At 45.6% G+C, this 13,241-nt stretch overlaps 1 protein-coding gene across 1 annotated transcript; it reads left to right on the top strand.

The window, feature by feature from the left end:
* The first annotated feature begins 11,323 nt into the window (after window positions 1–11,323).
* On the top strand, window positions 11,324–12,079 carry GJB2 (gap junction protein, beta 2, 26kDa). Its single transcript, XM_006894096.1, has one exon. The coding sequence runs from the start codon at window positions 11,363–11,365 to the stop codon at window positions 12,041–12,043; it is 681 nt and encodes a 226-aa protein (XP_006894158.1). The 5' UTR covers window positions 11,324–11,362; the 3' UTR covers window positions 12,044–12,079.
* Window positions 12,080–13,241: the final 1,162 nt, after the last annotated feature.

Genomic DNA, 13,241 nt, shown 5'->3' with positions numbered 1-13,241 from the left:
TAACAACAACATGCAAAGTAGTCCTCATATAATTAAATTGATAAATAGACTATATTCCTCAACATCACCAATTCAAATAAAAGCCAATGTTGATGTGCTTGCTAAAAGACATCACATTTACCGTTGACCTCTCTTCTGGCTTTTTGAATGCTTAATCCATAGTAAGACATCAAGGCATTATTTCTACCCATTTCTAGTAATTTTATTACTTTAGTAAAAGATCTGTATTAGTGATTATGCTATTACTTCCTATTCACCCCATATACAAACAAATCGTAAACCCATCCAACATACACCACAAGATCAAAAAGGGAGCATCCTTCTAGTCTAATTATTGGAAATTGTTTTCCAACCAGAAATAAGGTTAGGTGGCCCAAGCACAGAGAAATCTTACCAGCCTCGAGTTCCTGGGATCGTGAGGCTGTGAACTTAGGGCCTAGCTGTCTCGCCTCTGATTAACAGTGTCATTCACTCAAGGTCACAGTCAGATTCTAGTCTAGAATCTGTAGTCCAGGTTTTCTATCTGGTTGTTGTTGGTGGTGTTGTTGTTAGGTGCCATAGACTGAGCTCTGCCTCGAGAACCAGACCTGTCCAGGTCCTCACATTCTCTGCTGCGCTCAAGCCCACCTTATAGCCACTGTGCCAAATCATCCAGTTTAGAGTCTTCCTCTCGTCCCCTGACTGTACACCTTACCGAGAATGGTGTCCCTGTTCAGGGACCTGCCCTTACTGAAAACGCATCCAAAGTATGTGAGATAAAGTCTCACCATCCTTGTTTCTAAGGAGCATTCTGGGTACATACCATCTGTCCCTGAGAACAGGGAGTTCTGGTGGCCTAATGGATGACTTGCACTGTCAACCTAAAGGCAGGCTGTTCAAATCCACCAGCTGCTGCTCTGTGGAAGAAAGACAGACAATCTCCTTCCATGTGATTTACAATCTTTGGAAACTTGCTGGAGGTCAGCTATGAGTTGGTTCCAACTCACCATCAATGAGTCTGAGCATCCCTGGGAATAGAAGAGATCAACGGATTTCCAATTGCTTGTGACAAACACCTACAACAAGCAATGCATTTATGCTGGATCCACAGCAGTACGGAAACACATATAAAACAAAGATGACATAGAACATAATTTGCTCTTGTCATTGTGACTAAGGGCAACACATTTTAACCTTTAGGATCTATTTTGTTCTGTTCTCTCATACAAAGAAATACGCTACTTCTTTTCCTTGGCTGCCATTGAGCTCAGAGGGGAGCAGTGGTGGTTCAGTGACAGAATTACTGCCTTCCAAGGGTGACGGGGCTTTGATTCCTGGCCAAAGCACCTCAACAAGACTCCACTCCTCTGACAGCGGAGGGTCACATGTTGCTAGGATACAGAAGAGGTCCCAATACTTTCAAGACCAACACTGAGAAGCAAGACCTAGCGATCTATTTCTGAAAATTGACCAGTGAAAACATGTTACTCACCTGGTCCAATCCTCACCCCCCTTTGGGGTGCAGGACCAGGCAGCACCCCCTTCCACAGTGCACAGGACCACTCCGTGAGTCAGGCTGGCTCCAAGGCAGCTAACAACACAATGGGGTCTGAACAAGCAAGGCCTAGATAGAAGAAAAGAGTGTCCTTCACCTCCTTCTTCCAAGAATGTGCAAGATGCAGAAGGTTCTTGTCAAGTCTCCCTAGTGCCATCTACTGTGCCCTGTTGGTATTGCGGGTGTCTTCCCCTCGCCACCCGCTTCCTGGTGCAGATTCTTTTAAGGATGAGACTAACTCAGAAAACTCTGCTTAAAAATATTTGCTTCTTTTCTTAGGCGGCTCTAAAAGAGTTTAAAGAGTGGTTTAGACAATTATCTATCAAACAATCACAATTCTATATCCTGTTTCCAAAAGTGCTTTGAAAAATAAAAAAAATAAATTTAAAAAACCCCAACAACCTATCTTACTAGGACCTCAGAAGCAAACCTGATCTTGTCGTCCAAGGTTTTCAGAAAGTGACAACTTTAAACTCAGGACATATAGAGACCATCACTTTCTAAGAAGCTGCCATAGTTCATCAAATCTGTTACAACCAAGGAATTATTGCTCTGTGAGGCCCTCCATCATCTGTGACAAGTCAAAGTCTTAAAAACAAACAAAAGAAAAGGACATTTGAAAAAACAGGCTTCTCAGAACTAACTGGGACCAAATCTTTCCACTGTCATAACAAGCTTAAGGAGTCTTTCCTCCAAATTTATCAGACCCAAAAAGTAGCAAGCCAAAGTCCTTGTTTATCTTCTAGGTCCCTATCTCATTACAAGCAGGGATTCCATTGTTACTTACTATGTTAAACGGTTACTAAAAGACTCTCAGTTTCAGAAGCTTTTTTTGTTTGGCTCTCTGGATACCTGTATCTGAAAAGATGAGAAGCCCCCCGCATGATATCAAGATTCATCCAGGCTTCTCATCGGAAACACGACTCAAAAGCACAACTAATATAACCATGGTTTTTCAACAGAACTTATGTCTACAGATAATTTTTTAACTAAAGCAATCCACTAGTGTTTTCTACACCCTAATTTTTTCCAAAATCTCTTCAAGACACGATGTAATATATAGTTGTAACACAAATTCTCATCTCTCATTCATACTCACAGCTGACCCTCTATTGTGTTTCTGAAGCTATAAATCACACTGGAGAAGAGTGTCCCCCAGTCTCCCTCAGAGCCTCTGGTGGTTTCAAACTGCCAGCGAGACGTGGCCTTTGGGCCAGCAGCACAACTTCCTACAGACTAGACCACCAGAGCTCAACACACACGAGAAGGCAGGAATCTATTTTACTATTGTATGGGATCCAGAAATTCCTTTTTGATGAGCCAATTTAACTAACAGAATGCCATTTTTATATTCAGTAGAAGTAAATTTTTCCTGCCAGACTTTCTAGCAAGAGCAGACTAGCCCAGTCTGTCTAGTCCAGTTTTATTTCTAACCTAAATGTGCTTTCGATACAAATACATTTAGAAGTAGCTTTGTCATTATTCCACAGGCACCTTAAATAACGATAGAAGAGTCACACTGATATATTTGTAAGGAAAGTACACATTCGTACAACAAAGCCAAGGAAATTTGCCTATTTACCACCATTTGTAACTGAAGCATAGTCAGCAATTCAGATTTTCCCAAGGCAGCGGAAAAGAGATGGGAAGTCATACAACAATTGAAACAGAATTGAAAAGCTGGAATTTAATGAAGGGCATTTTAATTAAAAACAAAACAAAACAAACAAAAAAAAAACAGAACAACATGTTAGAGTCTCTCTTTCTCCCCTTTATTATTATTTGGATGCAACTTAAACAAGTTGACAATAACAATTTTCAGTAAACATTAGTGAATGTGTGTATGAATGATGCAAAAAGAAATTGTAGAGAAATGGTGTCCCTTGTAATAACTGTCCACAATGACTAAAAAGAGTCAAGTGAGGACCACTCCTGGTTTTTATTTATATTAATACCTGAAAGCCATTATTCATTATCTAGAGTTGTCAGGCAGTCATTACGATTTCTGTTTCCAACTGCTATTTTGAGAAGGGTTAAACTTTCTTGTTCCTTGGGAAACTTAAGAGGAAGAAGACACTTGCCCTGAAAGTGTCAAGCTGTCAGACAGGGGCTCCATTCTGTCACAAGCCTCTTACCAATCTTGACACACTTTCTGCCATTGCACACTTAATCATCTGTGAGTCAGAAAATTAACCCAGAAACGTTCACGTACAGGCAGAGCTTCCTGAGGGTGGGGGGCAGAGAGGACTGCCCCATTATGCAGTTGGCAAATGATTCATTCATTAAAATGTTAAGCAAGCTTTCTCGTTTAGTGCAGATTTCTTGTGCAACAGCCACATCTTTCATTTGTCAAATTAAAATATCAAGTATCTTTAAACATTAGCATTTTCACCTCATAACCTTACGTGTGCCTCATTTTAAAAATCTGCATAATCACTTCTTGGCAAAGATCAAATGTAAATCTCTACCCAAGAATTGAATACATTTACTGTCTTCAAAGATTTGCTTTCCTGCTACAGAGGATGTGTGTAAAAATACTACTCACCTCTGACATTAAGTGATGAGATGTGGCTGTAACAGGTCCTCAGTTGATCACCAATAGCTATTTGACACGTGTCAGAGCTCTCTATTCAGGTCACTCAAGACCTGTGAAGAGATGCCAGAGCTTTGCCCATCAGGTTAAAACTGATTGGCCTTTGATTCAGTCCCCACTGATTAGCAGACAGCTGTGTCTTTGGCACCTATTCTCTTTTGATCTGGTACTGGCAACTCTGGGAGAGAGAGCAGATTTTGGTGGGGGAGGAGGAATAGTAGAGATTTTTCTAGGAGTTAATGTATCAAAACCTGAAGACATGAAAGTAGGACGACAAAATTATGATGTATGTTTAATGTTCACATTTACAAAGTAATGATTTTAACACCAAAATGCAGCAATGTGATTGTGACGTTCACAGAACAATTACAGGATTTATAAAAACATTTCTTTGTAGTATCATCAACTAAGGAGATATATGTCTGAACTCATTGGGAGATGTTCTGTCCTTTCTCCTTTGGGAAGTAGCTGCTGACTTTGAACCACCTGCCTTTGGGTTGGCAGAACAACTCCTTACCACTAGACCACCAGAGAGCTCATTCGGAGGCACCTTCAGGTGCCATTGAGAAGCCCTTTCTTTTCCTTGCTCCTGTTCTACAGAACACAAGACAGACCTATCATACAGACTTCCTGCCAGAGAGCAAGGCTGATTCTAGTTGGGAAGAAAACAGTAACACGCGGAAAACAATAGAAATTAGACAAAAGAGAGTCTAGCCAAGTACTGATTTGTAAGTTAGAACTTAAGAACTGTAAGAGCTCAAGCTATAAATTGGCAAAATGAGTGCTTCTGGTGTACATAAAGTAGGTAATGCAAGCAACGACTATACAAAACAGGAGAGCCACTGCAGGACAAGGACGCTGAACGGCTACTTGTAATTCTGACAGATGCACTAAAACCCAAGGTGAAATTTTTCAAAAAGAGACAAGTGCATTAACATTCCATTTCCAAACCATCTTTAACTACAGAGGTTCTAGAACTTTCCTTCATTCTTAAACCAACCAGGACTCCAAAATAGCACCACCTCTGAAAAGCGAATGACTATGAACCCAAGCCCAGCTCCATCCACCTCTGTAGTCACCTCTGCTCTTAACTAGGAAGTGTGTCCCTGGCGGACCAGGTAGCCTCCACCCACACTGGCTTTACCCTGTGTTTTTTAAGAAGCTGATTCAGCACATCTCTCACATGGGCCACACAGGGCTTTTGGTAGCTTTGAGGGCTTTACCTTCTCAGGAACAGACAGACATTCCATCCTAGAAGAAGGCCTGGGGAGAGGAATATGGGGTGGGGGGGTGTGACTCTGAGGGGAAAAGTATGTTTAGTCAGGGAAGGGAAGACTGTGTTGAGGGGGCACCTGCTTTATAAGAAAAGTAAACAGGTTAACAGGCGGCCATCACGGGGACTCCGTTTCTGAGGCAAGATCTGCCTTGTCAGGGTGAATCATCATCTCCACGTCAAGTAAACTGACCTGAGTGGAACCCTAGCGTGCAAGAGGGTCCGTCTGCATCCTCTCTCGGCTCCCTGCACACAGCCGTGAAGAAACCACCTCAAGAGACCTGGAGCCCAGGCTCCCCAAACCCTCCTGCACTTCACATTCACATTCTTGGTTTCCACTTGTCCAACCCAATGTAAAAATTGCGGTCTCGTAGTTAAGATACTAGGAGAAATAACCGAGACGCGCAGAAGATTCTGTCCCTGGTTAAACAGGGCCCAGACGACTGTGTAGCGACCCTGAAACAACAGAGGGAAGCCATGTGCCCAGCCCCACAGTGTGAGCCAGGCCGAAGCCCACTTCTTGAGTCACTGTGTCAATCCTTCAGTGACTCTGTAACCTTCCCCATCATAATGTCTTCCCTCAGGATTAGTCCTCCTGGCATCATGTCCCCTCAGAACCCACACTGCCTGAGGACATGTTGAAGGGGCTTCATTCGTGCTCTCCTTCCCTCATTAAATAATATGGGTCTCCTCTGGTCCCACAACAGCACCCTCCTTCAGCTGAATAACTTGGTCACATTTCTAAAACCTGGAAGGAAGTGGAAGCAGGCGCTGAGCGGTCGCGGGTTGGGCAGCCAGGGCTCAGGGCACCGAGGCCTGACACTGTCGCGTTCCCGCGCCCCCAGGCCCTGCCTGGCAAATGGTCGAAAGCGATCAAATCAAATGAGACTTCCAAGTCGCGTTTGTTGTTGCTTGTAGGGTTTCAAAGGGGCCACAATGAGGGGCTTGGCCACCCGCGGCGGCGCTCTCTCCGCTCCCCTCTTCGCGCGGTCCTGCATGAATTTAAGGAGGGAACCGAATCGGAACTTGCACAGCCTGAAAATACGTCTTCAAATCGTTGGGACGCCTGAGATTTTATGTTTTAAAAAAATCACAGTAAAGCAGAAGCCCACTAGAGTAGGGGGCAGATACGGGACGGCCCGGCCCCCGCCTGCGCGCCCCTCCAGGTCGAGACCCTCGGCGTCTGCCCGCAGCCGCCGGTTCCGGCCGCGCCTCCCGCGCCCTGCGCGCTCCGGGGCGGCCGCGCCGAGGAGCCGCCCACGCCTCTCGGCCTCGCTAAATAGCTGTGGCAAGGAGGCGGGGAGTGGATGTGGGGTGCGGTTAAAAGGCGCCGCCGACCGAAACAGGTGTCTGAGCCTGCAGACGCTCGGCGGCGCCTCGGTCTCACGGCTCGGAGTCAGTCGGCGTGGCGCGCGGCCCGCAGCGACCCGGAGGCGGCGCCCAGGACCCGGCGAGCCCGCTGCCGCCTGCCCGCTCCCGCCCAGGTGAGGCTCGCGGCCCCGCCAGCCCGGCCAGGTCCCGGCTCCGACCCACTCAAGGGGGTACCTCGGCTCGAGGTCAGCGGAGTTCGAGGGGCGCGGGAACGGTGTTGGGGCGCCGGGCGCGGGGGAGGGTGGACCTGGGAGGAGGTCGTCCCTAGGAGGAGGATGACCCTAGAAAACGGTCCATAAGAACCCTTTGCGGACTTCCCTCTGGACACTGGTCGCCTGGCTGCATGGTGCGCCCTCCTCAGAAGTTTCTAATTCCCCCGGGCTCGGCGCGGGCAGACCTTGGGCTTAGCTGGCCGAGCAGGAAGGCGCCCCTGGACGAAGCTGACCTTTACCTCCTGGCTGGCGGCCTGTGCACAGCGCGCCCGGGCTGGGATCGATCGGCTGACTCCTCGGAGCGCGGCCACGTTCCCGTGCAGGGAGGGACGCGCCCCAAACCCAGATCCGGCTTTTCTTTTTTTTTCCCCCTGAACAATTAAAGAGTGTTCTGTTTCCGGCTGGACGAAAGACACTTGTTTACAGAGAGCGTGCAGTTGGGCAAGCATGCACTGCAGGACGGTTGCATCAGTCCTTGGATGCCCTAGCTGCTGGGAGCAGGGGCTTCCCCTAAATGTGCGCCCTTACGTTTTTCTGGTCCCCGACCTAGGACTGCTTAACATCCTACCTTGATGGAGTCCCGAGGCTACCCTCGGTAGGGTCTGAAGAATCGGGCGACAGCCATGTCCCCATTTACCCTTTTCAGTGGGTCTTAACACTGTTGCCAAAGTTGCAGACCTGGTGAAGGAGGGCAGGCACGCTGAAGGAGGGAAGGGAACCGACCACCAAAATTAAGAATAAGGCACTAAGGGGGTAAAAAAGCACTGTTTGCCTTTCCTAGAGCCCTGCATTCACAGGGTGCCTTCACTGAGAACAGAACCCCTGCCCGACCTCTGCCAGTCCAAGGCTCAGTCCCTGTGGGCACGCCAGCCCCACACCGAGGGGCGGAGTGGAGTTAGAGTGTTGAGAACACTATGGCTTGTTTAGTTAGACCATCCTAATCTAGTCCTCCTATCCCATCCGGGGATCAAATTTTAACTTCCTCCTGTCACCTGAAAGGACCTTTAAAAAAGACAGGTAGAACTCAAGCAAAAGCTTTAACTTAAAAAAAAAAAAATCCTTAGAGGGTTGAGCTCCAGCTGTATTATTCTCACCCGGTAGCAACTGGACTGGTTTAGGCACCCTATAAAATATCTGATTAATACTGTGAAAGAGGGGGGAAAGCATCGAAGTCCCCCCATAAATAGTATTCTTGGCCATCTAAAACAGGATAGATTTTATTTCAGTGAGTGTCTCATTTACTACCTAGTAAAATGTCAGTGAAAGGAACTCGAATGTCTCATTCCATAAAATGATTTGTTCAAAATCAGAGTCCAAATTTGATGGCTTTAGTGGTGCTGCCCTTCTGACAGAACCATACTGTGGTGTGGAGCGTTTCTTGGCATAGCCGCACACACAGCCACACACTGTGGCTCTCCCAGACAGCTTGGAAAGGGCCGGGGTGAACAGAGACACAACTGCTGTTTTGTTTTTTCCAATAATGTTGTGGGGGGGGTTGCAAGCTGAATAGTCTCGTGATTATCTCATGGTCAGTTTCTCAGTATGATAAGTTTTGTACCACGCTCCCATTGCCACCTGGGTGGCTTTGGATCATTCTAGTCAGTGCTGGTACCTGAGATAAACGAACTAAAACTCATTGCTGTGGAGTTTAAACCTACTCATAGTTAACCAACTGTCCAGTGAGTTTTCAGAGGCTGTAAATCCCAATGGGGGCACTGCCCATCTTTCTCCCAAGGAGTACCTGGTAGATTTGAACTGCTTGTCTTGTGGGTTGGCTGCATAGCTCCGTTCCCCCTAGAGCACCATAGCTTCTGCCCTAAAATGAGGTGATTAAACACCCTCATTCTGAGCTCAATGAAGGAGTATCTCAGGAAACAGGATCAAACTTGCTCAAAATGAGGAGAGCCCGATCATTTTAAGTAAGAGAAGAAGGAGGCTTCACAACCAGCTTAGAAAGGGTGGAAACAAGCTTACTCATCAGGCAGTGCAGAGGTTGGGATCCTGTTTAGGAAAGGGGTTGGTTGTGAAAGACGGGTGTAACTGAATAAATGAAGTTAAATTATATCCTGCAATGAAAAAATTTTAAAAAGTCAAAGCTAATGGAAGAGTGGTCCAGAAGCTCCCATTGCTTCTCAGTAAGTGAAGCCCTTTCTCTCTGATCATTTTTATTCATGGATATCACTCAGCTGTGGTTCTAAACCACGGTACAGTCATGCTGCTTTGTTGGACCAATAACAGAGAATCAGTAAGTTGAATTTCTGTCATCTTCATTTGTCACTTTGTAGACATTCCTAAATTAAAACAGTGGCCAGTCACAGCCCTTATCCTAATAGGAATTCCACAGTACTAACCAAGCAGTCAGACATAGAGTAAGAATTCATGATGGACATGAATGAAGAGAACATTTCTAGCACTTTCATTTTTCATGTAGAAAAAGGGAGATGGGCACTTTGTGAAATTCCCTCTTGGCTGTCTGATATGTAAATGTCTGCCACATCGAGGACCCCTCCCACTGCCACATCTCAAGTCTCTGAAGATTAAGGGGGGGGTTTATTTGTCTAATTAAAAAAGAAAAAAAACCAACCTTTTTATTATAGTTTTGGTGAAAGTTTACATAGCAAATTCATTTCCTGCAAATACACATTTTTATTACAATCTGGTGGCTTAATGGTAAGGAGTTATACTGCCAGCCCAAAGATACGGAGTTTTATCTAGTCCATGAGCAGCTCTGAAGGGGAAAGATGGCAGCCTCCTCCGGTGCGATTTACAGCCTCTGCAAACTCACTGTAGAGCCACCTGTGAGTTGGCTATGACTCAATGGCACACAACAAGGATACCAAATGTAGCAGCCCTCTTCCCACTTTCTCCCTGGCTGCCTCGTTTCCACTCATCCTTCTCTCTTGACCCTTCCTGCCATCTGAACTTTGTTTGAGCCAGGAGCTGTCCTTTGGGTCTCCTGTGGCCGACTGTTCAAAAGAAAGCCTTCCACACAGGGATTGATGTTCACTCTATATCACTCTATAGGTCTAGCTATTATTTGGCTGAAAAAAGTGTCTAAATACCACAGTCTCAGGGTTTCTACCAATCTCTATAACACTAGTAATTATCTTATTTTTATTTGTTCTACATTTAGTTCCATTAATTGACACATCTCAAGGAAAGTTTCCTTGCAGGGAGACCTGGTGTGACACTGAATTTCCTGAAACTACTTCTTGACCTGTGACTCACCTGTATTTCTCCTCCTTGCATTTAAGGCAAAGTTGGCTCAAGCTGGTGTCAGTCCTAGTAGCAGAGTGCCTAGATTGAAGCTAATAAGCAGAAGTAACCCAGGAAGGTAGCCTGTGTGCTGAGGAACTGTGGGTTTGGTCTAAACTAAATTTAGCCTTTAAGCCAAAGAGTACTTTTGTCTGTAAGGAGTCACCCTTCCAACACAAAGGAACACGGTTCAAATCCACCAGCTGCTCTGCGGGAGAAAAATCAGCAGTCTCCTCCCATGTGGTTTACAGCCTCTGAAAACCTCCTGGAGGGTCGTCAGCTATGAGTCAGTGCCAACTCGATGGTGCATAACAACAACACACTTTTGTCTGTGGTCCCCCATCCCCATCCCAGCTTCGTCTGGACAATCTCCTCCCATTGGAGCTTATTACCTCTGATACCCAACAACAGTTGAGGTTGAGTTTGAGTTTGAAAGACTGGGTGAATTTTTCAGGTAGACAAGCTACTTGTTATTATTTATGCAACCTTTAACAAAGCCTGATTCACAGCCTTTACTGATTCCAACTGGTACAGGTCCCTCAGATAGAATAGAACTGCCCCTAGGGTTTCCAAGGCCATAAATCTTTACAGAAGCCAATGGCCTCCTCTTTCTCCAAACCACCAGCGTTTCAGTTAGCAGCCAAGCATTTAACCACTGTGCCACTGGACCCCCAGGCAGGCCCTAAAAGCCCCACTATTGAGAGGATTCCAGTTCACAGAGACCATGTAGGACACAGTAGAACTGGCTGTAGAGTTCCAAGACTATAATCTTTACCAGAGCGAACTGCCTTGTCTCTCTCCCATAGACCAGCTCATGGGTTCAAACTGCCATCCAGCCTTCTGGTTAGCACCACTAGGCCACCAGGGTTCCCAGGCACTCCTAAGGAGCACACGAGAGCATGTTTAGGTTGGTTTGGGAACTGTAAATTTAATCCTCAAGTCAGATTAAGTGTTGGCACTGTTGCTTTCCTTTTGTTGATGAGTTGTAAAACTTGGCATTTGCTTGGGAAGAGCTTAAATAAAGAGCGCTTACCTGCTAGAGGGCACACAGCAACCGCCCCGATTGTGCCAGGGCTTACTGTGTTCATTTTGTCTTTTCCAGTGCAAACCACCCAGAGGGAAAGATGGATTGGAGCACGCTGCAAACTATCTTGGGGGGTGTCAATAAACACTCCACCAGCATCGGGAAGATCTGGCTCACAGTCCTCTTTATTTTCCGCATTATGATCCTCGTGGTGGCCGCGAAAGAGGTGTGGGGAGATGAGCAAGCTGATTTTATCTGCAACACCCTCCAGCCTGGCTGCAAAAACGTGTGCTACGACCACTACTTCCCCATCTCGCACATCCGTCTGTGGGCACTGCAGCTAATCTTCGTGTCCACGCCGGCCCTCCTGGTGGCCATGCACGTGGCCTACCGAAGACACGAGAAAAAGAGGAAGTTCATCAAGGGAGAGATAAAGAGCGAGTACAAGGACATAGAAGAGATCAAAAGTCAGAAGGTCCGCATCGAAGGGTCGCTCTGGTGGACCTACACAAGCAGCATCTTCTTCCGGGTGATCTTTGAAGCTGCCTTCATGTACGTCTTTTATGTCATGTACGATGGCTTCTCCATGAAGCGGCTGGTGAAGTGTACCGCTTGGCCTTGCCCCAACACAGTGGACTGCTTTGTTTCCCGGCCCACAGAAAAGACTGTATTCACGGTTTTCATGATTGCAGTGTCTGGAATCTGTATCCTGCTAAATGTCACCGAATTGTGTTATTTGCTAATTAGATATTGTTCTGGAAAGTCAAAGAAACCAGTTTAACACCTCACCCAGCTATTAGCTAGAAGGTAAGAGACAGCAGGAAAAAAGATGGGGTAACCTCTGTTTAGCTGTCAAGGTGTAGTCACCCATCTCCCCAGGTAAAGACACATCTTAAATACAACCACCCCAAACCTCCTACAGCTCACTGGAAACCCCAGGGGCCTCTGTGTTCTCCTTTCTCAAAACTCTAAAACAAAGACTTAGTTCTGTGCCTTTCTTAAAATTTTCTAAAGCCCATTCCAGTACAACCTCATACTAGTAGTCATATTTTAAATAAAGGATATACAGTCCTTTGCTTTTCTTTTCCAAGAAGGGAAGAACACCACGTTCTAAAGGCACTAACAAGATCTAGGTGTTCCTCTTACAATTCATTTTGCCAGTTTTCTTCAGATTACAGGTAAACACAGAGAATTCTGGTTCTTTCATTTGTTTTACATGCCTTAATCTCTGAATGGGACAGAGTTAACTACTGCTTCAAACTCTGTTACCCTGTTAATAGACCTTTAAAGCATGGGCCTTTGACCCTTTAGAGGCTCTGAAAACCATTCTGTGTTCCTCTAATTTCAAAGGCTTGGGCTATGGTAGGTAATTAGGCAGCGGCATTAAATTTAAAATATGACTGATGTACAGCGCCAGGGAAAGGCCTTCCATTGTTTGAACAGTTGAGCGCAAAGATATTTCACCCTCTCTCAAGTGTTTATCTCATTTGGAACAAAACCAGAAGTTCATAGGCATGACTTAGAATAGCAGATGGACTCATGTGGGGAATTTAGGTGTAATTTTTCGTATGAAATACAGACTATGGTCATATCACCCATTACTACCTGTTGTAATATGTTGGTGCAAGAACCACTCTCTTGCCTTAAAACCTTTGCCTTCTTCGTGGCTATATTCGTGATTGCCAGCATCAGAGGGAGCAATGACTAAAGGAAGTTGTTAGGTGTATTTTATTGCTACCATATAATTTACTAGTGCAGAACAAAATGGGAGGGGAAGTGATTGTTCTCGGAGAACAAATGAGAAAGCTAGCCTTGACATTCTGATGAGTAAAGCTGAGGTTAGTCCACACTTCAGAAGCTTGTTTGCTTTTCTCTCCAATTTTTTTTAAGTAAATATAGACTTACTAGGCATTTTAAAGATACAGAAACTGAGATTTAGACAAGTGTTAGACTCAACAGCATCTGAAGACAAAACAAAA

This window comes from Elephantulus edwardii, unplaced genomic scaffold, assembly GCF_000299155.1.
Source record: "Elephantulus edwardii isolate Elephantulus edwardi_28Jun2011 unplaced genomic scaffold, EleEdw1.0 scaffold00135, whole genome shotgun sequence".
Taxonomy (NCBI): domain Eukaryota; kingdom Metazoa; phylum Chordata; class Mammalia; order Macroscelidea; family Macroscelididae; genus Elephantulus; species Elephantulus edwardii.
This window is presented reverse-complemented; position numbering and strand designations above follow the sequence as displayed.

What these genes read in the sequence shown, in the direction of transcription:
- GJB2 (XM_006894096.1), top strand. Translation starts at nt 11,363, where the DNA reads ATGGATTGGAGCACGCTGCAAACTATCTTGGGGGGTGTCAATAAACAC.